The sequence below is a fragment of the Olea europaea genome, unplaced genomic scaffold, assembly GCF_002742605.1.
Source record: "Olea europaea var. sylvestris unplaced genomic scaffold, O_europaea_v1 scaffold699, whole genome shotgun sequence".
Lineage (NCBI taxonomy): Eukaryota > Viridiplantae > Streptophyta > Magnoliopsida > Lamiales > Oleaceae > Olea > Olea europaea.
The window spans coordinates 103,567-126,361 of NW_019265383.1; the positions used below are offsets into that span (position 1 = coordinate 103,567).

Consider the following 22,795-nt stretch of genomic DNA (forward strand, 5'->3'; position numbering starts at 1 on the left):
CTGACTACCTCTTTCATATTTGGATTGAGACTCCTTTTGCTGTCTATACTTGGTCTAAAATTATCCTCTATGAAAATTTTATGCATGCAGATTGTAGGGCTGATCCCTCTTATGTCGACAATAGACCATCCAATAGCTGTTTTATTTTCTCTGAGTACTCTTAGCAACCTCTCTTCTTCAAGCTTACTAATGGAGTTTGAAATAATAACAAGCAATGTGGAAGATTTTTCCAGGTAGGCATAACGAAGGTGAGATGGCAACTGCTTGAGCTCTAACTCAGGGGGCCTCTAAATTGATGGCAAAGGCTTTGTAGGACCAGTGCCTAATTCCTCAAAGTGTGGTCTGCGCCTATATGGAGGATTAGCTTCAAGATTTCTTGCACATATTTCAATCTGATTAGAATCAGATTGAGTAGATTGAGAGTGTATAATACATGCCTCATATGGATCTGGTGGATTATGCAACTGGAGCGTATCATTTACTGTATTATCAATCACATCGATCTGGAAGCAACTGTCTGACTCTGCTGGATATCTTATGGCCTTGAACACATTAAATGTGACATGCTCTTCACCAAGTCTCAAAATCAATTGACCTTTTTGAAAATCAATAAGGGCTCTACCGGTAGCTAAAAATGGCCGACCCAAAATAAGTGGAATATCCCTATCCTCCTCCATGTCAAGAATGAGAAAATCAGCTAGGAAGATGAATTTGTCCACTTTCACCAAAATATCCTCAATAATTCCTCTTGGGTGCGTGATAGACCGATCAGCTAGCTGTAAAGTCATTGTAGTTGCTTTAGCCTCCCTCAAGCCCAGTTTCCTAAAAATAGATAATGGCATCAAATTAATGCTTACACCTAGATCACATAAAACTTTATCAAAATAATAATCGTCTATAGTGCAAGGTATAGTAAAACTCCCTGGATCTTTTAATTTGGGAGGTAGCTTCTTTTGTATTCTGGCGCTACATTTCTCTGTCAACATTATAGTCTCATGTTCTTCTAACTTGCGTTTGTTAGATAAAATATCTTTCAAGAATTTGACGTAACTAGGCATCTGAACGAGAGCATCCGCGAAAGGGATGTTGATGTGAAGCTTTTTGAAGACCTCAAGGAATTTGTATAGTGATTGTCTAACTTGTGTTTTTGCATTTGAGGAAATGGAATTGGCGGCTCGTATGGTTTAATAGGAGCAGTTGCCTTAACTTGTGGTGTATTTGAACTCTTTTTGATAGATGTATCTGTTGTTTGTTTAGTCTGTTCTGCATGCTCTTCATCAGTAGAGGGTACTTTTTCCTTATTTGCAGTTGGCCTCTTAACATGGAACTCAGGTAATTGGACCCCACTTCTAGTCGTAATTGCTTTGACGTGTTCTTTGGGATTAACCTCTGTATTGCTTGGCAATGTACCTGGTGCTCTACCTGATATAGCTTATGACATCTGTCCCATCTGAGTCTCCAAGTTTTTAATTGCAGCACTTTGATTCTGGAGAGTTGTCTTAGTCTTTGTCATAAATTGATTATTCACATCCATGTACTGATGTCTTTTTCATGATTTTACCAAACATCTCTTACAAAGAAGTTCTCATCTCTGCTTGCTAAAACTGAGAACCATGTGGTGCAGTGGGATTCTGATTGCTCCAGGAAAAATTCGGGTGCTTCCTCCAACTAGGGTTGTAGGTGTCAGAATATGGATTATTTTGTTGGCGCTGACCCCCTTGTATGAAGTCAACGTGTTCCGTACCTTGTATAAGAATTGGACAATTTACTGTACTGTGATCTGCCCCACATTCTTCACAACTTGCTCTTTTAGTCTGTACTGCATTGGCTGACTGTGACATGCTTTCTACCTTATGAACCAAAGAGTCAATTTTTGCAGACAATGCTGTATACGTATCCACCTCATAAACTCTCGATACTTGTGAACAACACGCTCAGAGGCCCACATGGCTGTGGTAGTAGCCACTCTCTCAAACAATTCCAAAGCTTCATCAATTGTCTTTGTGGATAAGGAGCCATTGGATGATGAGTCCACCATACTTTTATAAGATGGAAGTAGACCTACATAAAAATATTGGACCTGAAGCCCTTTGCTGATGCCATGATAAGGGCACTTCCGAAGCATATTCTTGAATCTATTCCAAGCTTTATCAAAGGATTCAGTTTCTCCCTGCCGAAATATGGATATGTCATGCTTCAACTTCACAATCTTCGCCGATGGAAAGAATTTGGTGTAGAATTTTTAAGCCAAGTCATTCCAAGTAGTGATACTAGCAATAGGTTGTGAATCTAACCATTCAAGCTCTCTATCCGATAGAGTATGTGGAAATAATCTCAATTTGATTGCATCATCTGAAATCCCTTGATATTTAAAGTGTTGACACATCTCAAAAAATCGAGAGACATGTGTATGTGGATTTTCATCAGACCTGCCATAAAATTGCCAATTGAAGAGTCCAATTCCAGAGCCACTTACATGAAATGCATGGTCATATGTGTAGACAAGATTTGTTGAATAATTTTGACCATCCAATGACAATTAGCTGCCCAATTCTGTGGATATTTTCTCTAAAAAATAAGATTTTGCAATCCACTAGCAGCTGCCGACTTTTCCTCACTGAAGCACTCAATTTTCAGCTCCCCCCTGTCCGGCTCCTCTCCCCAATCTGTAAGTTTATGTTTGTATATACATATATATTACAGTTTTCCCCCAATAGCAGGTAGCCCTTTTTCTCTTCTTTAACAAGAGCCCAATTAGTTGATTTTTATTCCAAATATAAATCCAAAAGTAGGCCCATGTGGTGTTTTCTTCAAAGTCCTCAATTCTCCCATGTAATGCAAATGAGTCATTTTCTTCATTTTCTCCTCAATTTTGATCCTCCATCTTTTATTCTGCGAAATTTTGTCCACAAACTCAATTTAATAGCCAATTGATTATTTTCTTTTCCAATTGCTTCAAAATGGGCCCATAACTAAAAACAAAAGAAAATTAACACAAGTTAGGTAAAAAATTAATAATTTGATAACATAAAAGCTATTTATGTAGTCCGAATAAGTGCACAAAATGCACTTATCAGTATCTTGAAATCTTGGAAGAGTGCAAGGACTAGAGCAAGAAAAGAGTCCACAAAATTCAAAATTGCATTTTTGCACGAGGCGTCACAACTTTCCTCCAATGGTGTTGTAGCGCCATATTTCTGTCTCTACTGTTTCTTTTGGCGCTACGACGCCCGATTTTCTTACTCTTCTTCTTTTCTGCCCTTATTTTGCAACTCTTTTCACCACTTCAGTCAATCTATATCACAACAACAAAATACATGTAAATACATTCTAAAAAAATTTCTCAAGAACAGCTAAATAACAAACTAAAGTGGTATTAAAACAATGAGTGAAATACACTCATCAAGGGCTCGAAGAAAACTCGAGAAAATTTCAAGACGAGTCACAATCATTGCCTCTATATCTTGTCGATGAAGTTCAAGAATGGGAAACTAAGCTTTAGAAGAGCTAGAACCAGCTGTAGGGAAAACCCCTTGAGAATGAGTAATGAAGACAACCCTCGAAGAGAATCTGTCGTATGGGAGACTTCAGAACTAGCTCCGACCTAGCATGATCTTCAGATCGGCTTTTCTTAATCAGCTCATGCTGGTCTTTCTCAACCACAGTGGCGTTTCCTTTTTTTTTTTTTTTTTTTTTTTCCCTAACAAATTGATGCCTTGCACCCTAGCATCTCTTCGTTTCGATCTAAATTGCATAGAGAAATAAATAATTTGGATGCCTTGCACCCTAGCATCTCTTCGTTTCGATCTAAATTGCATAGAGAAATAAATAACTATTAGTAATAATAACACAATTAAATAAAAAGTAGTATGCGTATAAAACCAAAAAGTTGTGATCAATTTCTTCGAAATTAAAGGTTGTTGACGAGCAAAAGTACACTGGAATAGATCCGTTTCAAACAAGGACGGATCCAGGATGAGATCCACGATCAGATTACAAAATTTCAAAACGGGCTACTACGTGAAAAAAAAATTTCACATAAAAAACTGATTTTTTACCCAAAAAATAAAATAAAAAATACCTTAAAAAAAACTCTTGGACCTGAGAGGGGGGGCTACAGCCCAACCCAGCCCAGCCCCCCTATATCCGTCACTGGTTTCAAATAAGCTCGACTCAGAGATGATAGTATTGCAAGACCTCTATGGTTTGGTAGAGCTCAGTCGGTGTCAGCTTTGTTTTTGGTTGCTAAGTGATAGTAGTAAGCTTAAAGGCCAAAAGTACTAGATAAGTAGCTCACGACAAATAACTCACAAGTTAGCAAGTACATCAAGAAAACCGTAAAGAAAACTTACACATCCTATGATTGGGACAACATCCTCTCTTTCGCCCTTAGTAGGATAAAATTGCCATTTCCCAAAAACAAAAAAAAAAAAAAAAACCTCTTCCTTTCATTTTTTTACAAATGACCTAGTGTCCAACAGGAGTGACCCCCAGTCCTAGGCCTAACACTTGCATCGTGCCAGCTAGAGTCTTTTCTATCCTCTTTAAAAGAGTGAAATAAATTGCACTGATCTACAATAAACTCGAGATAGCCCAACCTATGCCATAAGATCAATGTGGCAATCAAAGTTCTCCACCCATTAGGACAAAGCTAGATAGGAGCAATGTCAAGGGGGACAGAAACCTACGAACAGCTCTAGAGATTGGTAATCGAAGCCTGGCACTTAAAATGGCTGAGTTAATTGCTACACATCATTTTAGCTGATCGTTAGCCCAATCAGTAGAGCTAGGAATGGCCATCTCAACTGAACAATGAATGTTGTACTTGGCTCTTCACGTCGCCAACATATCACCAATCACTACCGACCTAAAAGAAGAGAACTTCCACTTCTCACTCGAAGGATTACCCTCATCTTCTCTAAAAATTCAACTCCTCTTCATTGACTCCGTCCCTGGTAGACGCTGGGATTTGCACCACCTCTACACGCCGAACTATATCCCTCGGGTTGACTATGGAAATGGGAATCAGAGTGAATATCTCTTGAACGAGTGGGGGATGGGAAAATAGATTCATCCTCTTGGTTAGCCTAGAATTGTACCCTAGACTCGACCAAAATCATACAGTGGCCGAGGTGAAAGCTAGAGAAAAAGAAAAAGAAAAAGAGGTAAGATTTTTGTAAAATGAGTCCTTGGGAAAACGATGACCTCCCTCAAACAAAGGTAGAAGCTCAAGAAATTTCCCTTATTCTATTGCAAAGAGAACTTGAAAGCTAAAAGTGTAGAAACGAAAGAGAAAATGGCATTTAAAAGGGGAGAATGCCAAATGGAGGGGAAAAAAAAGGGTTCAGATCAAAGGGCTCAAGACTACGTCATTTTGAGGAAAACTTATCAAAGAAGCTAAAGGCGCCATTGGAATTATTGCCTCTCACACCCATTGACACGTCATGTCAAATCACACCCAACACTACAATTGTCTCATCAAACAAAAGAAAACAAAACCATTGAGGACAGTGCGTCATCCTTAATGGGTGCGGACCTTGGGGTAACTCTAGTGGGCCGAACTCCAACCTCATTACAATCAGTAGATCATCTCATTAACAGGTTGGAGGTAATATCTCCGAGACCTGCTCAAGATAGAAGCCGCCATCATTTCTAGAAACACAATGATGCTTGGAAACCGATCATCATTGATGTAACTTTTGCCTTATACAATCGTACCAGGCCATCTGACATCATTAACTTCAGCACTTTCACCTTGACCAATTAATTACAAGTAATGATTAGGTGGTATGCTACCAACAGTATCTGACGGTATAACTGTCGCTCAAACAATAATGACCTGGTAAAGTCGACATCAAACACCAATCAAAATTGGATAAATGGCATTCTTATCAAGGACATTACTATAACTGATTTAGCCTTAGGCAGCAATTTGTTTGATTTGACTTATGAATAGCAATGTAATGGTCCTTTTTCAGGATCAAACTCAATGTACTCTCTCTACATAATTTTAAATTATTCTAATCAATACATAAACTCTTCTCTTTTATTATTTTAGCAACTTTCTTCTTAAAAATTCTTCAATGAAGTTGACGAAATCGGCCTAGTGATTTTATTTTTGACGTGGACAAAATTAAAATGTGATTACCTAATTGAAATCTTATTAAAATATAGTTGCCCAATTGAACAAAAATAAAATTATTAATTAGGCTAGAGTGAAAGTCTATTTATCGTGAATATAATTTATCCATTAGATTGATATCTTATATAGCATGCATGGTTAATCACTCACTTACTCAAGCTAGAGATTTTAAAATACCACTTATGCTATTGAACAAGCATGTCTAGCGAACAATCAATCCTAGCAGTATGATCTGCAGCAAAACGACTCAATCAGATTAAGCCTTATGTCAATCCTCGTCGACCTCGATGACTACACACACATGAAATTGTAGAACACAATTTCACATATGCACGAGTCTAAATCTACTATCTCTAGCCACTATCACTTTTTCAAAAGGGTTGTGCTATGGGGACAAGCCCTCTGTCCAAGCAAATTAACTCTTTTGAAAATGATGATGATGATTATAATAATAATAATCTCTAGCTGGCTCACTCTCCAAGATAAAGATATTTATGAAAACATTACTCTCACCATGCTTTTAGATCATTCTAAATCTACCTCTATGTATGGGGGTGATCAAACGGGAAGATCCGAACTCATTTTTTAGAAATTTAAAGAAATAAGTTCACCAATCATTGACGAGAATGTTTCTACGTCAACTTATCAAAGAATAGTGATACAGGAAAAATAAAGACCAATACAAAATGAACAGAAGCACAAGAAATTGCTGCCAATGTCAATAAATCCGCATAGTAATCACCAATCATATTCGCACGTCTTTGATTCATAATTTCCAGATGATGTGCCATCATTCAAAGGAATCTCCAAGTCACACTCAATCTCGGGTTTCATTTGTTTTGATTTCACAAATTCAAATTTCAGCCTAATCTGCAGATAAAGCTTCACTTCAATTTCATAAATCCCAGAATTCTTGTCTCTGTTATAGTTCGAAATCTCTTCGTTTCCGAGTAAAAGCAGATTCTGTCCTTTGAATTCAGCAGTCAAAGAATCAGTACTCTTATGACCCTGATAAAATGGAGTCAATTCAGTGCTTGCAAATCTTTCTCCTTCATAGAAAGCCCTAGCTTCTATTCGATCATAATAAATGCTAACGTGCTTGTTAGGGTTTTGGATTGTCAAACTGAGCGCCAAATTGTAGTGCAGGGTGTTGTTATCGAGAGTAAATTCAGTGAGGGAGGCGTTAGTGGCGTAGAATTTGACGGCACTGGGGCGGAAAATCAGCCAGCAGATGAAGATAATGAGGCCCAAGATGAACAAAATGGTGAAGATTATTTGGCAGACGCAGGTGCACAAACAGTTGAAAATGAATCCGCAGCAGCAGCTGAAGGGGTTGCAGCCTCTACTGCCATGGTGGTGGTTCGTCTTGGGCAGTGGCGGAGCTGAAGGGACGTAATAGGCTCCATTGAGGTGGGATTGTCTATGATCTCCCATGGCTAAAAGAGAAAAATGTAGTTCAAAGATCGTGTATATATCTTTATATCTATATGTGTGTTTATGTATGTCTGTATATATATATTTTTTGTGGAGGAGGAAAGTGAGAATTGGTAAACACCACGGTGTTGTAGCCGGCCACTGACAGTGGCTTATTAGGGTTGCATGTACGCGGTTGCTTTGTATTTTCCGTCGGAAAAATGGAAATAGGCTAACAATTTTTTGTTAGCATAGTTTTTTTATCTGTCTCTATCTCTAACTAATTTAAAATGTATATAAATTCTAACACAACGGAATTATAGGGTCAAAAGGTTTCCAGAATTTTTAGATGAATTTGACATTAATTATTAAATTTCACTGCGTTTCAATTAAGTAGATTGCTTAATTTGCTATTAATTACAAGTTACAACCATGATTGAAGTACATAAAAATTAAATTTTGAGCAGATTTTGATAAGAGTTAATGAAACATACGGTTAAAAAATTGACAAAATTTGTGAATTCCATAAAAAGTACGATTAAAAATAAATACCAAACAAGGAATAAACGTTTTTCACAATTGGATCACTACTTCCATCATCCATGTGGACTGGCCTGGCTTGTGGGCCAAATAGTTAAGTCCAACACCACCGACATCTATGATTGATCCATCCATGTACAACTAGTCAAGAGCAATATATACTAACTAGTAGTAAGCACGTGCGTTGCACGTCTTATGTATTATGTGAATGATATACGTAATATTTTTCAAGTATTAATATTGTTTTTGAAAGTATTTGAGATAATTAATATTGTTAAACGAAGAACTAAAATTATTAAAATGTGTGTGTGTATGTTTATATATATATATACGGGCGGATTCCTCCTTTTGCTCCTCAGCCTACAGGGTATTAGCAGCCGTTTCTAGCTGTTAGCGAGGTTTTGGGCCGATACGATAATAACTGCGTACTTATGTCATGATGGTAATGCCGGTACGATTGAATATGCATTAGAAAGGTCAATCCCTCCCCTACGACACCAAAAAAATCGGGCCGAGCTTCTAACCGCCCACCCTGCAATGGTGCATGAAAAGGGAGAGGTTTTTGTGCTGGGGCTCTCGGAAGCCCACAGCTACTGCTTTTGAGTGGTATTGGACCAAGGGCGTACCTCTCATCGTGGGGGGTTTTCTAGAATTTGCAAGCGAGAACCCCTTTCTTTATTTTGTGTGTGTGTGTGTGTGTGTGTGTGTGTGTGTGTGTGTGTGTGTGTATAGAGAGAGAGAGAGAGAGAGAGAGAGAGAGAGAGAGAGCTTTTTTATGAAATTATATATATAATGTGAAAATGTTAAATAAATTGAAATATAATATTTTGGTCAAAATAACACTTTCTACACAATATTTTTTTTTCTAAACATCCCACAGGTTTTCTTCTTTTTGTTTTCTATTTTTACCAAGATTTTTATTGTTTGCATTGAAACTTTACAAGAAAGTGTGAATAGTTGTCCATGGTAGAAAACATGTTCAGGAAGGTATATTCCAACAGTAGGCACTGTTTGTTCTTGAGCGTTGTGGTTATCGCAAAGAATAGAGTATTGAAAATTATTTCCTTTTTGATTTGAACAAATATCTTTCATCATTTGCAGGAGTTAATGGGATGTGCAGTAGAAAAATTTATTTTTCAACATGTTGTCCAACGCTATATCTGCATGAATAATATGTCTTTTGAAATCACGACAAATCATTCGTGTTCTATTGCAAAAATCATTGCATGGGTCCAGATTCCTTTAGAGCATCATCGGATAATTTCTTTACAATATTAACTTATGTGGTGGAATACCATTTGACAACAATGCATTTAGAAACTCCTCTTGGTAAAATTGGTTTTTATCATCTATTTCTTCATCAAAGGTGATAAATTCTTCACTTTCTCCAAAAAATAACACAATTAGTTGGTATTGAGGTAATCAACATACTCATTTTTTATTGAAATAATTCCACGTTGTGTCATATAATCAAAAGAAGCTACATTTTCTGTTAAATTTGGGAGCACTGCATTGATTTAGTTTTGTTGATTCCAAATAACGTTATGAAAATTCTTTATACAAAAGATTTCTTGTTGCAGCATATGTTTTACACATTTCAAAATATCTCGTCAACATTGTTCTTGCTATATGATCTGAATGAAAAACTTGGTCTAAGTTCTATTGATTCGAATGTGAAAAAGATTGTTCGTTAGGAAAGCGACGTTGTAGGTTTATTATTGGTGGAAACATCTCATTCAATTGAAATTTATATTTTTTCCATAAAGCGTCTTGTGTAGACATCCATCTTGTATCTTGAAATTCTTATGTTTCATTTATGATGTTAGCATCATCATTCCGTGAAAGATGGACAGCTGATATATTATGACCTTTGTGGATATATTTATATAAATACTTAAATATCTTTAGTCCAAAGCATATTTCAACATTAATATGATAGTTACATCGTGACAGTAGATATGGATTGCGAAGAACTTCCCACTAGTTATTCAAAATGAAATTTCTTACTTGCACCAGTAATTTTAAACGTTAATGAAAAAGGAAATTTACTGTGATTACAGTTACAAGGTTAGATAATATAACGCAAATACTATTGAATTGCACCTTAGTGACATCGTTCTTTCTTTTGTATATTGAATATGCATATATTTCTCCAATGGTCTTTGAACTAAAAGGCCTTGGATAATGAAATCTATAAACTCCATTCACCATGCAAAGGCTCTTACTGTTGTATTTTTCACATGGTCCACGTAGCATATGTTTCTTGATTGCCTCATGAAGAGCAGGATCAGTATATTTATCATTCTGCATGAACATACTTCTTATAGTGGTTAGTACTTGGGATCTTGTTATCACTTTACAGTATTATCAACATGGGCATATGTTGTAGACCTCTTTTTTGAAACTCAACGACTTATACATAAGCAGCAATCTAACCAAATATTTCTTTCTTTTTTTTTTTTTTTTTTTTTTTTTTAACACTAGTTTTTCAAGTTCATTAGTTTTCCTCTAAAGATTCTTGATGTTAAATCTGGCCTGTCTTGGGGATGTTGGCTTCTTTAGTCCTTTTTTTATTTCATTCCATTCTGCATTGCCTATTATTGTCATAAAAATGCCATATTTACCAAGTCTTGGCACAACGAGAACGCACATCCCTAGGTCCTCCAATGAATAAAAATGAAAGAACTACTCTTTTCCCAACTATATCTCATATTGTCTTTCTTGTATTCACTATATTGACAATTTCTTGATGTAGCTCTGATCTAATTTGTGATTTGTGTTTTCTGAAAAAAGTTAAGCCTTACTGTTTCGTTCTCTATGTAGTAGTTTTCCAGCTAAGAATAGCATTGGTTTGGCATTAACACTTATTTGTAACTTGTAACAATAGTATTCACAGCAAAAAAAGTGTTGTAGAATACCAAGGCTCCTCAAATTTTGTAGACTATGAATTCAAAGCTAATTATCCAATATAATAAAATTCATCGATGGGTGGTCGTGCTCTACAAAAAATATGTTCAATTCATAGTTGAGAATTGAGAGTAGAGAGCTTTTACATAAATTTTCTCACTTTATTTCCCTGCTTTGTTCTAAAACTCTCATCAAAAAGTATTAATTCAAAGAAAAATTTTCACCTTCCTAATTTCTAGTTTTGTAATTTAATATATTATGGAATGATTTATGAAGGTGCAACTTTTGCCATTCATTTCATAAAACCAATCAAACTTGTAAAGAAAATAACAAACAATCAACGGCATCATTAACAGTGGCAGATTCGGGATTGGATGTTAGCTAGGGGGCCATTGACCTTTGATCATTGACCGTCGACAGTCAACGAGCATAATAGCAATGTCTCTTCTACAATATTATTTCTAAGGAGTTTATGAATTTCTTGCCTAATCCAATTTCATACCTTACTGCCTAACATTAAATACTTCATAAATATAACATTAAAAATATCATTTTCAGCATATGCAATTTTAAAATCGTATTAAATGCCACAGAAATTCACTTTGTAAAATGGAGTCTACACTTTGTTCCATTTCTTGACACGAGATAATCCAACCAATATTTATTTTTGCAGTTTATTTTCTCATTTTAAGCAACCATAACATCTTTAGTTAGGGTCTTTGTGGCTTCTGTTGAGCAGAATTCCCAGAAAAAAAAAAAAAAACAAAACAACATGACTGTTGGTATTTTATAGTGCGAACTCACTCAAGTTTAAAACTCAATTGCCCTTGAAATTGCATTGTATAAAAAAGTGCAACTCACTTTATCAAGTTCCAAATGTTGATCTCTCTAAGTTGCCTTGAGGAGGAAAATCCATTATGTATTAGGCCATATAAAAATGACACACCTTACAAAAACCAACAAATTTAGAGCTTGTTTGGGAGTGATTTTGAGAAGTGATTTTTTGACCGTTAGGAGAAAAGTGAGATCCACCTGTGAGAGAGGAAGTCAAATATAACAATTGGAATAGTGAAATAACAGTCAAAAAATTAATTTTTTGAGCCAAAAAAATCACTCCCAAACAGGCTGTTAATAGATGAAACAACTCAAGCATTAGTCACTGAGGGTAACAGTTATCTTCAATGGCGTAAAAAATATTGTATATTAATATAGATAATAAACCTTAACTTACACTATAAACAATTGACCAGAAGATTAATAAGATAATTCACAAATTCCTCAATTTATCATTTATCACAAATTCGCAAATTCATATAGTAATTTGCAGCTATTGAATTCATCTCCAAGCCATTGAAACCCTAGATTTTGTGTTCTTCTCAGCATCTGCTAAATGCTATTACTTTTTTGTCCTAATTTTATGATAGATTCAATTAAATAATTTATTCAATCTCAAGCTTTATCAATTGTTCCAATCTGGCCAAGACCCTACAATCTTTGATGGTAGCCCTAAACATAAATTTCCAACTATCATTTTCAAATTTCCACCCAAATCTACCCCCTTCAACTCGAAATGGTGATAATTCGTTCATCTCAGCTAAAGCATTCCACATAAAAAGTTGCACAGTAATTAAAAAAATACTTATCGACAGTGGCGGTGTACATCCGTCGGACCTACGGCTGCAAGAGTATGAGATAGCGGGAGTCAGGAATGTAGTTTAGATATAGGGTTTGGAATTGGGTCTTTGGCATATGTGGCTGTGAAATCAAAAAATGTCATGTAATGCCTATATTTTGTTGAGGGAAAATTTCACATACAAGAGATTAAGTATAGGGCATTTCAAAAATAAGAAAATAAGTATCATATTTCAAAAATCAGAAATTAGCCTAAAAATAAATATAAATATTAATATAATTTGATATAGAAAATAATCCCGAACAAAGAGGCTGAGATACCATAATATCAGGATTCTCCTAAAAAAGAATAATTCATCTTTCAATCTGATTCCAATAGCCAGAAGATTTGAAAATACATCCAATTACGGCCGGCTCTTGTGGAAGTGACGGTGAAACCGAATTTTGGTCACAAATTGCAGTCGCGGTTCGTATGAGGTCGGATTAAAACACGTTGTCTCGAACAGTCACTGATTACATTATTCAGGCGTGTAATTAAATTGATCAGGTGTGTAATTGCGATTTATTCATTATAATTTGTCGTTTATTCACGCTAGACAAGCTTCGAATGATCAAAAATGTGATTTTTGATAGAACTGTGATCATGAATATCGGACATTGCTGTTCGAAACTGTTGTGACCGTTATGGAAAACATATGACCCTAGATACAAGATATAACCTCATGCATTCAGTATGCATGGGTGTTTGTGTTTCGAAATGTGTGACGTGTTTGAATCTGTGTTTTATGATACTGATGCTCTTGTTTGAATCTAATCATATGCGATAGATCTAATTGTGACCGATTATTGCATATAATTATGACACATTGAATACATGTGACCTGCATATATTCAATGTGTGACCATGACATTCAAGATACGACATGCGTTTGCTTTGACCTGTGATCATTTAACAGAATTGTGACCGACATGCAATTAATTGTGACCAATATACAAAGACTTGAATGTCACACGTGACCTATGCAATGATCTGTGACCTCTTGTAAAAAAATCTGGGAAATAAAACTATGTGACCTGCATGTATTCAACACGTGACAATGATACTTGAGATTCGATATATGTTTGTTGTGACATTTGACCATTAACGTAATTTTGACCCATTTGCAATTAGATTTAACATATATTTGGATGTTAGACTGATCATGTATTTGCTAATTTTGCAGAAAATGGGGTTAATTCACGTGTGTTTGTTGAATGGATCACAAGTGTCACTGGTGTTAATTGATCGTAGTTGCGGGTATTTGAGGTTTGTCGACCCAATTATGAAAGAGTTTAGCTTTGACCCTACAAAAGTTGCTGTGACAATGAAGTATGTCTTGAACAGTGCCTCCAATAGCAATCAAAAGTGACGAGAATGTCTTGTCTTACATGGTTTTAAAGGATATGAGTCGTGACCCTGCGAAATATCCAATTCACATCGAGGTGATAACTGTAGATATCGAAAAATAGCCTATTGCGCTATCAGTTGATGTTCAATCGAACGAACATGGGTTTTCATTAACAGATATGTCATCAGACATATGTGGAGCAATAATGGATCCATCTGGTGACAATCTTGAGCATGAGGTCACAGTTGTGGCGGTGGCAGATGTTAGGGAGGTAGAAGAAGGAAGAGTCTTCCGTAACAAGGAGATAATGAAATTGAGCTTGTCGTTTTATGAAATCTAGAACATGTTTGAGTACGTGGTTGTTCGGTCCGATAAGAAAGACTATCTTGTAAAATGTTCACGTGATGAGTGTAATTGGATATGTAGAGCATCGAAGCTAGCCAGAACAGATATGTTTAAAATTAGACACATTGCAGAAGGTCACATATGTGCTTCAAACATCGTACTCAGTACTCATAGGCAAGTAACAAAGATGGTTGTGTCAACTTGCATTAAGTACAAGTACACATCATCGCGCACAATATACACACAGAATGATATACGCAACGACATGCTGCATACATATGGAGTATCTTTGAATTATGTCCAAGCTTGGCGATCTCGAGAGGAAACTCTGAAAGTGCTTAGGGGTGATCCAACTGATTTATTCAATAAGATACCAGCCTTTTTTTCTGTGCTACAACAAACAAATCCTGGATCAGTCACAAGTCTAGAAATTGATGGTCACAATAGGTTTAAATATTGCTTCATGGCACTAGGTGCATCTATACGGGGATGGAAACATTGTAGGCCAGTTGTTGTAGTTGATGACACCTATCTAAATGGACATTATGGTGGCACCTTATTCACGGCATGTACACAAGATGCAAATAACAGCATTTATGTACTTGCTTTCGGGATTGGGGATAACGAGAATGACAGCTCCTGGACATGGTTTTTTAGACAGTTGAGAAAAGCATGTGGGGATAGAGACAGTTTGTGCTTCGTGTCGGATCGTCACAACAACATCAAAAAGGCGATTGAAAACGTGTATCCAGGAGCATGTCACGGGATATGTTCGTACCATCTACTACAAAATCTAAAATCACGGTACGGAAGATCAGGACAAAACATAACACAAGCATTCAATGTAGCTGTTCGTGCCTACACACTATTGGAATATGAATATTACATGCAACAACTCGGCTCGATTAATGAGAAGATAAGGAGTTATTTGGTACTATACTATATGTTGTCCTATGATGATATTCACATAAATACGTTTAACATGGTACTGTACACTATATGATACACATTTCCATATTTTTGTTTGTAGGACGAAGTTGGACCTGAGAAATGGTCACATTTCCACATGCGTTCAAACCGGTATTCCACAATGACATCGAATATTGTGGAGTCGGTTAATGCGGTCACAACGTCTGCCAAGAACTACCCTATTCTAGCTTTGTTGGAGTCATTGAGACAAATTCTACAATCTTGGTTCTGTAGACACAAGGAGGACGCCCAAGGTACTTTTACAACCTTGTCAATCAAGTATGAGAAGAAGATGAGGGAAATGAGTACAGATATGAGAAACTTGAGGGTAAACTTGATTACTGTGACCTAATCTATAATCTGTGACTTACCTGAACTGATCTATGACATGTACTGTGATATGTACCTTTGTGTTTCAGTAATATTTGTGCAATATTATATATAACTACATGACATGCAATTTCATCTGTGTCCTACTTTTTAATTACGTGACTTGTTATGCCTATAACTTGAGTCTATATCTGTAGGTTTTCCCTATTAATCAGGCAATGTTCTCAGTTAGCGGTGAAAGTTCCTCTTTCGTTGTTGATATAGAAAACCGGACATGCACATGTAGGATGCTTCAAGTTGATCAACTACCTTGTCCACATGCTTTGGCTGTGTTTGCGAGTATGAAGATGGATCCATATGAATACTGCTCCTACTACTACACAAGTGAAGCATTCAGAAATACATACCAAGAAACCATTTTTCCGGTAGGAAATCCAGCTGAATGGATAGTGCCAAATGATGTCCATGACATAGTTGTAATTGCACCTAATCAAAAGCGAAGTTGTGGAAGGCCTACTGAGAAGAGATTCAGACCAGCGTACAAGGAAAACATAACCATCAAATGCGGTCGGTGTGGTGAAAGTGGTCACAATCGTAGAACATACAGCAGCTTAGTTCCGTTGAGTCAAAGCAACAAGAATAAAGAGAGGAAGAGGATGAAGACTGGAAATACACATTGATATTTTTTTTATAATTCCCTCGTTTTTTCATTCATTTATTTTTTGTAAACGTAGGATGCAAAACATTGGATGACACATATTAATGATCTGTGATCATTCTATAATAATATGTGACTAGTATGCATTAACTATGATCATTATTAATGACCCGTGACCAGAATGCAGTGACTTGTGACCAATATAAAATGATCTGTGACCAGAATGCAGTAACCTGTGACCCCTGTGCAATCAACTGTGAATATATGAAATGATCTGTGACTAGATGTCAATGAGCTGTGACCAATATGTAGAGACCTGTGACCATTTATCAAGACACGTGACTAGGATGAAGTGACATACGATAAATATCCAATGACATGTGACAAATATGCAATAAATTGTGACCAACAAAAGATGACCAGTGACATATTGCAAAGACTCAGCAAAATGGAAGTGGTTCAGTTGCAATTAACTGTGACAAAAGTATGAAATGATCTGCGACAAATTTTCAATGACCTGTGACCAGATTGGATTGACTTGTAATAATTCTTCATGACCTGTGAACAACATACAATGACCTGTGACCAGGGTGCAGTGACCTGTGACAATGGGAATTGACTTGTGACCAAATTACACAAATCAGTGACCTTGGAACTGCAGATAATCCTAAAAACTGGTGACCTGTGATAATCCTAAAAACTGCAGGTAACCAGTGACCTGTGCTGTGACCAGGGTGCAGTGACCTGTGACAATGGGAAATGACCTGTGACCAAAAATTTCACAAACCAGTGACCTTGGAACTGCAGATAATCTTAAAAACTGGTGACCTGTGATAATCCTAAAAACTGCAGGTAACCAGTGACCTATGACCTGTGACCAGGGTGCAATGACCTATGACAATGGGAATTGACCTGTGACCAAATTACACAAACCAGTGACCTTGGAACTGCAGATAATCCTAAAAACTGGTGACCTGTGATAATCCTAAAAACTGCAGGTGACCTGTGATCAGGGTGCGTGACCAAAAATTTCATAAACCAGTGACCTTGGAACTGCAGATAATCCTAAAAACTGGTGACCTATGATAATCCTAAAAACTGCAGGTAACCAGTGACCTGTGACCAGGGTACAGTGACCTGTGACAATGGGAATCGACCTGTGACCAAAAATTTCACAAACCAGTGACCTTGGAACTGCAGATAATCCTAAAAACTGGTGACCTATGATAATCCTAAAAACTGCAGGTAACCATTAAATTTTGAGACTTTGTCCTCGATACGGTGTCAATATAGTAAAATATGATATATAGTGAAACTTCTAAAAAAAATTGTAGTAAAGTCCCCAAACATTAATGAACTTTTTGATATAAACAGACAAAAAGTAAGAACTGCGTTGTCATTACAAACGAATTTCCAAAACACGAGACAATGTTTCCATCTATTACAACATGTTACTTCTAATTGCACTGTCACTCTAAAATAATGCTTTCCCCACCAGTAGGTTGTACCGGCTTTCTAATTTTCCCGATTTCGCGATGTTTGAATAACAGTGAAGCTACATCGAACCGAGCTCTCCTCGCATCAAACTTCATTGGCATGGATCCTATATCATCATGTAGCATGTACTCCGCGTACTTGACCACGTAAATGCCACAATCATGTCTAGGAACACAAAAAATAGAATATTAGCTATGAAATCCAGCATGCTATAATATGTTTAACTGTTAGTGGAGGGAAAAAAACTTGCCCATTTTTCTGTTGGGGAAGAGAGAAATCAAAATCCACTCCATGGAATCTTTTTTCCATATTCTAACATATTTCATGAGATACGAAAGCATGCTGACAAAGGGTTCAATTCCAGTACGAACTTTGATATCATTATATGTCTTCCTGGACGAATTCAATAAACGCAACGTATGTGCCTCTATGTCCAACACTCCAAGCATCCAATGTACTTTGTTGGTAGGCAGAAGTGGGATAAACACAAGGTCGACTTCAGCCCATGGAGTGCTCAATGGAATTCGTGCACCGAAAATATTGTCAATTAGTCTATCATCTGTGATAAGAACATTTGCATCATCCTTGAAACTAGGATACATGTGCTTGAGCTTAGCCTGGAACAACGAGTCCGTTGTGGTAGCTACAAACTTGAAATCTCTCGCACTTCTTGCCAGTTGACGTATATAATAAAAGCACACGTCCATATGCTATAGAGATGAAAGTACAATAAACAATTTAGAAACCATATATACACCAGAAAACACGATGCAATAAGCTGTTAATTTGATGTGTGACTTGGCTAGAATGTGTGGTCACTACAATCTGTAGTTAGTGACCACTCAATAACTGAACCCGGACGTAATAAAGACATGTGTGCTATATTGTTGCACCTGTAGATATATGTTTTCCTGTGCAACGCGGATTGTGACCTACTGTTCGTGTGATTTGTGACCCAGGCATTAGCTGTGACCTACTGTTCGCGTGATCTGTGACCTACTGCTCGTGTGATCTGTGATCCATGCTCTGTGTGACTAGTATACAAAAAGCTGTGACTAATGTGACCTATACTGTGACATACCCTTTAGAACTGTTACTTTTGTGTAGTAACTTACCGAACTAGTCAACGACACCTCCCTGGATACAAGTTCGTACCACCATGTCTTGTTTCCCACCAAGTACTGACTGATGGAAAAAGGTGGACAGGTGACATCATCTTTATCATCGAACTTCTTCTTGCAAACGAGAAGTACGGATCATTATTTGGAACATTATGAAAATAGGACAACAATTTCGTACTTGTTATGCGGTTTGTATCCTCTTTGAAACCAATTTTGAAAGTCAGCAACACCTGCATCTTGTACATTCTGATTGTAGTGTTCGAAGACCACTACATTTCCTGAAGATTTCATTTGTTTCATTTCGTCGGCAACATAAGGAGACTGAAGGGATTTAGCTGGCTTTGGAGCCCTCTTCACCGGCAATCCAGAACTTGGTGCAGCCTCAGGTGAGTGCTGCGTAATAAAATGTGTTCTTTAATATGTGACATGCATTAATCAACAAAAATACATAGATTTTTTTGATACCTCTTGCTGAAAACGTTCAGTGTCCTTCAAAACATCAGATATGACCGATTCCACTTGCACTTCAACTTCCTTTGATGTTTTTGCAACAATCTGGCTTGGTTGTATGAATCCAAGACCGAGATCAAGAGATGGAGGTTCAATAGAACATGGAAATTCAACTGCACACACAGAGTCAACATTCGCCTTGCCTTTCGAATCAACACTTCGTTCGACTTTTGCAGCCTGAAAATTAGAACAAAAATGCATTTGATGTGAAATGTATATCAAACGGTTTGTGGTAACAGGCAAATAAGAGGCAGTCACAGTTGGGGTATTGACTTCGCATGTTGGTCCAGATCCTACAACAATTTCTGGTCCTGCGTTCTCTCTGAATTTTTTCATAATTTCTTCCATTGAACTAGATATCAATGTAGTCATAGAATCAGACATACACTGCATGTGTGCTTTGATGTTCAACATGTCAGTACGAATTTCACCTTGCATACGAACTAGCAGCTTCAATTTCCTTTGCTGATCAGACTTTAAAGAAACACCTGTGACTGCATTGACTTGAACTGTCTACTTAGCAACCGATTCTCAGACTTTAGATCAGATATCTGCCCTTTGAAATAATTCTTCAATTCGTCGACCATTAATAAGTGTGTTTTTGCACACTTATTTAGGTCACAAACATGACTTAATTATGAATAAAATGATTGAATTATGACTTAATTTCATTACATTTGTAAATTGTAGGTAACACCGATGGACATGGTGAAATACATAAGAAAAGACGCGAAAAATGACTAAAATGACACAAAGTGAAAGTTCAAGGACCAAGGTGCAATTACTCAAAAGTTGACCCGATGTACAAATCAAGAAATCGAGTTTGCCAAATACGAATTGATGACATTTTGGGATGATGGAATGTGAAGAATGAAGAAAAGACGTAAAGAAGTGGAAGATTAAAGTGAAATGACCAAATTGTAAGAACTGAAAGTTCATCTCTACCATGCGGTCGCATGGTACAAACTCAGCGCGAAAATTTTCTTTCCTTATACGATTGAAATACCTATGGTAACCTAATTTTCCACGGGATATAAATATCAAAAACATTCCAGAGACACCTAGAACGTAATTGGAGGTCGAAAAACAATTCTTGAAGAGGATTTGAGCGCAAGAACAAAGATTGATACGAAGAACTTCAAGATTTATCCAAGTTTTATAACCTGGTGATGTCTTATATACAAATTTTGATGTATTTTGTTATTTTGAGCATGCTAGGCTAGATTTTATTTATGTTAGGAGATCGATGAACCATGTGATTTGAATTTTAATATTCTAGTTTTGCAATTTGATGTAAAACACAATTTCTATTATGTTGAATGATTTATATGCAATTAAATGTTTCTACAATTAAGAGCTCGTAATTGTGTGAATTTAAGTGATTTATTCTTGCATTCGAGAGAATTGGAATAGATTTGACATAGTATAAATCATCGTAGGGTCCGATAGTAAATAGAAATATACCGCTATGCTCTATGTGAATCTTTAAATGTTCATAAAAATTCATGCATTTTTACACATGCTCTTGTCATAGAAATATAGACCGGTGGTGTGTAAAAATAAGTTTGATACATCTCGAGAGAGAGTATTGGATAGACTTAGGAATATTAATTCGTCAAAATCAAAATGTGTTGTCATATTGCGAAACTAGGGTTTAAAGTGATAATTGCATCGGAATTTGTGATCCCAGCATATTTCATTCCCAATAATTATAACAAGTGCATTCTCAACTTTTAGATTTCATTCTCGAGTTTAATTTATTGTTTTGCACATTAATTTCAATTTAATCATAAGAAAAAAATTGCATAATTGAGGTTCAATTAGGTCTACATCCACTTTGGTAATTTAGTTTCGGTTAAGGCTAAAGTAGATAAAATTTGAACTAATCAATCTCTATGGAACGATATTCGGACTCATTGAATCTACTTTATTACTTATTAACGAACCGTACACTTGCAGTGGTTTAAAATCGAAAGAAATAATTTCGCAAACATAATTCTGTTTTTATTTTTATTTTTATTTTAGGTTAATATCTTTTATTTGTGTTTTAGTTATTTAAATTGTTTGAATCTCAGTGCTCGTACTGGTTTTAATTCTCAGATTTGCATGTCACGATTGCCTGGAGGAGAATTGATTCCAGCTGATCCTGAAATTGAGCGCACCTTTCATCGACGACAAAGAGATCACCGTGAAGCACAAGTATAAATGGCCAACGAATTAAACAATCCTATTATTCAAGCTAACGAAGGAGAGGCAGTGGATGAAGAAAATGAAATTCTGGGGACTTCTTGACTCCTCAAGTTATTCAAAGCCAATCCAGCATTGTATATCCACCATTTGGGCAGCCCAACTTTCAATTGAAGACCAATGTAATACAGCTGTTTCAAAATGGACACCAATTCTTTGGCAAAGCCGAGGAGAATCCACACACACACGTATCTCGATTTTTAGATATGTGTCAACATTTCAGATACCAAGGGATTTCGGATGACACTATCAGATTAAGGCTTTTTCCACATACGTTACGAGACAGAGCACTTGAATGGTTGGATTCACTCCCTGTTGCAAGTATCACTACATGGAATGAGGTGGCACACAAATTCTGCACAAAGTTCTTCTCCCCAGCCAAGATAGCGAAGTTGAGACATGATATATCAGTATTCAATCAAGGAGAGAATGAATCATTCGACGAAGCCTGGAACAGATTTAAAAACATGCTCTGAAAATGCCCTTAATATGGGTTCGATAAAAAGACCCAGATTCGATTCTTCTACACAGGATTACTCCCATACCATGAGAGCATGGTGGATTCAGCATCAGATGGCTCAATACCCACAAGAATAGTTGATGGTGCATTGGTCTACGAGGTGGACGCTTATTCAGCAATATCTGCAAAAATTGACTCTCTGTATCACAAGGTGGAAAGCATATCACAAGCATCACAAGCTAAGAAGAGTAATTGTGAGGAATGTGGAGCCGAGCACAAAACATCAGATTGCCCAATACTCATGCAAGGACTTGAGCAAGCAGATTACGCATAGTGGGGACAACGCCAACAGCATAATCAATATGGAAAGACTTTCAATCCCAGCTGGAAGAAGCATTCCAACTTCTCTTGGAGCAACCAGAATCAGAATAAGCCACAGAGGCAATTTCAACAACAGGAGAAGAGGCCTCAATTGGAAGATATGATAGGAAAATTCATGGAGAAGGCCGAAGCTACACTTCAAAATCAAAATGCAGCCATCAAAAATTTGGAAACTCAGATGGGGCAGCTAGCCATCGCATTGACTGGCAGAACACCAGGTAACTTACCAAGTAATACAGAAATCAATCCTAAAGA

General features: G+C 36.7%; 3 protein-coding genes across 3 annotated transcripts; 1 reads left to right on the plus strand and 2 right to left on the minus strand.

Moving 5' to 3' along the window:
* Positions 1–287: 287 nt before the first annotated feature.
* LOC111390615 lies at positions 288–1,841 on the minus strand. The gene is made up of 3 exons (XM_023015678.1): positions 1,613–1,841; positions 1,202–1,422; positions 288–1,058 (listed from the first exon to the last, which is right to left on the minus strand). Exons 1-3 carry the CDS (start codon positions 1,839–1,841, stop codon positions 288–290), a joined length of 1,221 nt encoding a protein of 406 aa, XP_022871446.1.
* A 5,039-nt stretch (positions 1,842–6,880) lies between these two features.
* LOC111390616 (NDR1/HIN1-like protein 3) lies at positions 6,881–8,728 on the minus strand. The gene is made up of 2 exons (XM_023015679.1): positions 8,620–8,728; positions 6,881–7,578 (listed from the first exon to the last, which is right to left on the minus strand). The coding sequence occupies exons 1-2, from the start codon at positions 8,726–8,728 to the stop codon at positions 6,881–6,883; spliced, it is 807 nt and encodes a 268-aa protein (XP_022871447.1).
* A 5,472-nt stretch (positions 8,729–14,200) lies between these two features.
* Positions 14,201–16,346, plus strand: LOC111390617 (protein FAR1-RELATED SEQUENCE 5-like). The gene is made up of 4 exons (XM_023015680.1): positions 14,201–14,293; positions 14,363–15,352; positions 15,398–15,664; positions 15,864–16,346. The coding sequence occupies exons 1-4, from the start codon at positions 14,201–14,203 to the stop codon at positions 16,344–16,346; spliced, it is 1,833 nt and encodes a 610-aa protein (XP_022871448.1).
* The last annotated feature ends 6,449 nt before the right edge of the window (positions 16,347–22,795 follow it).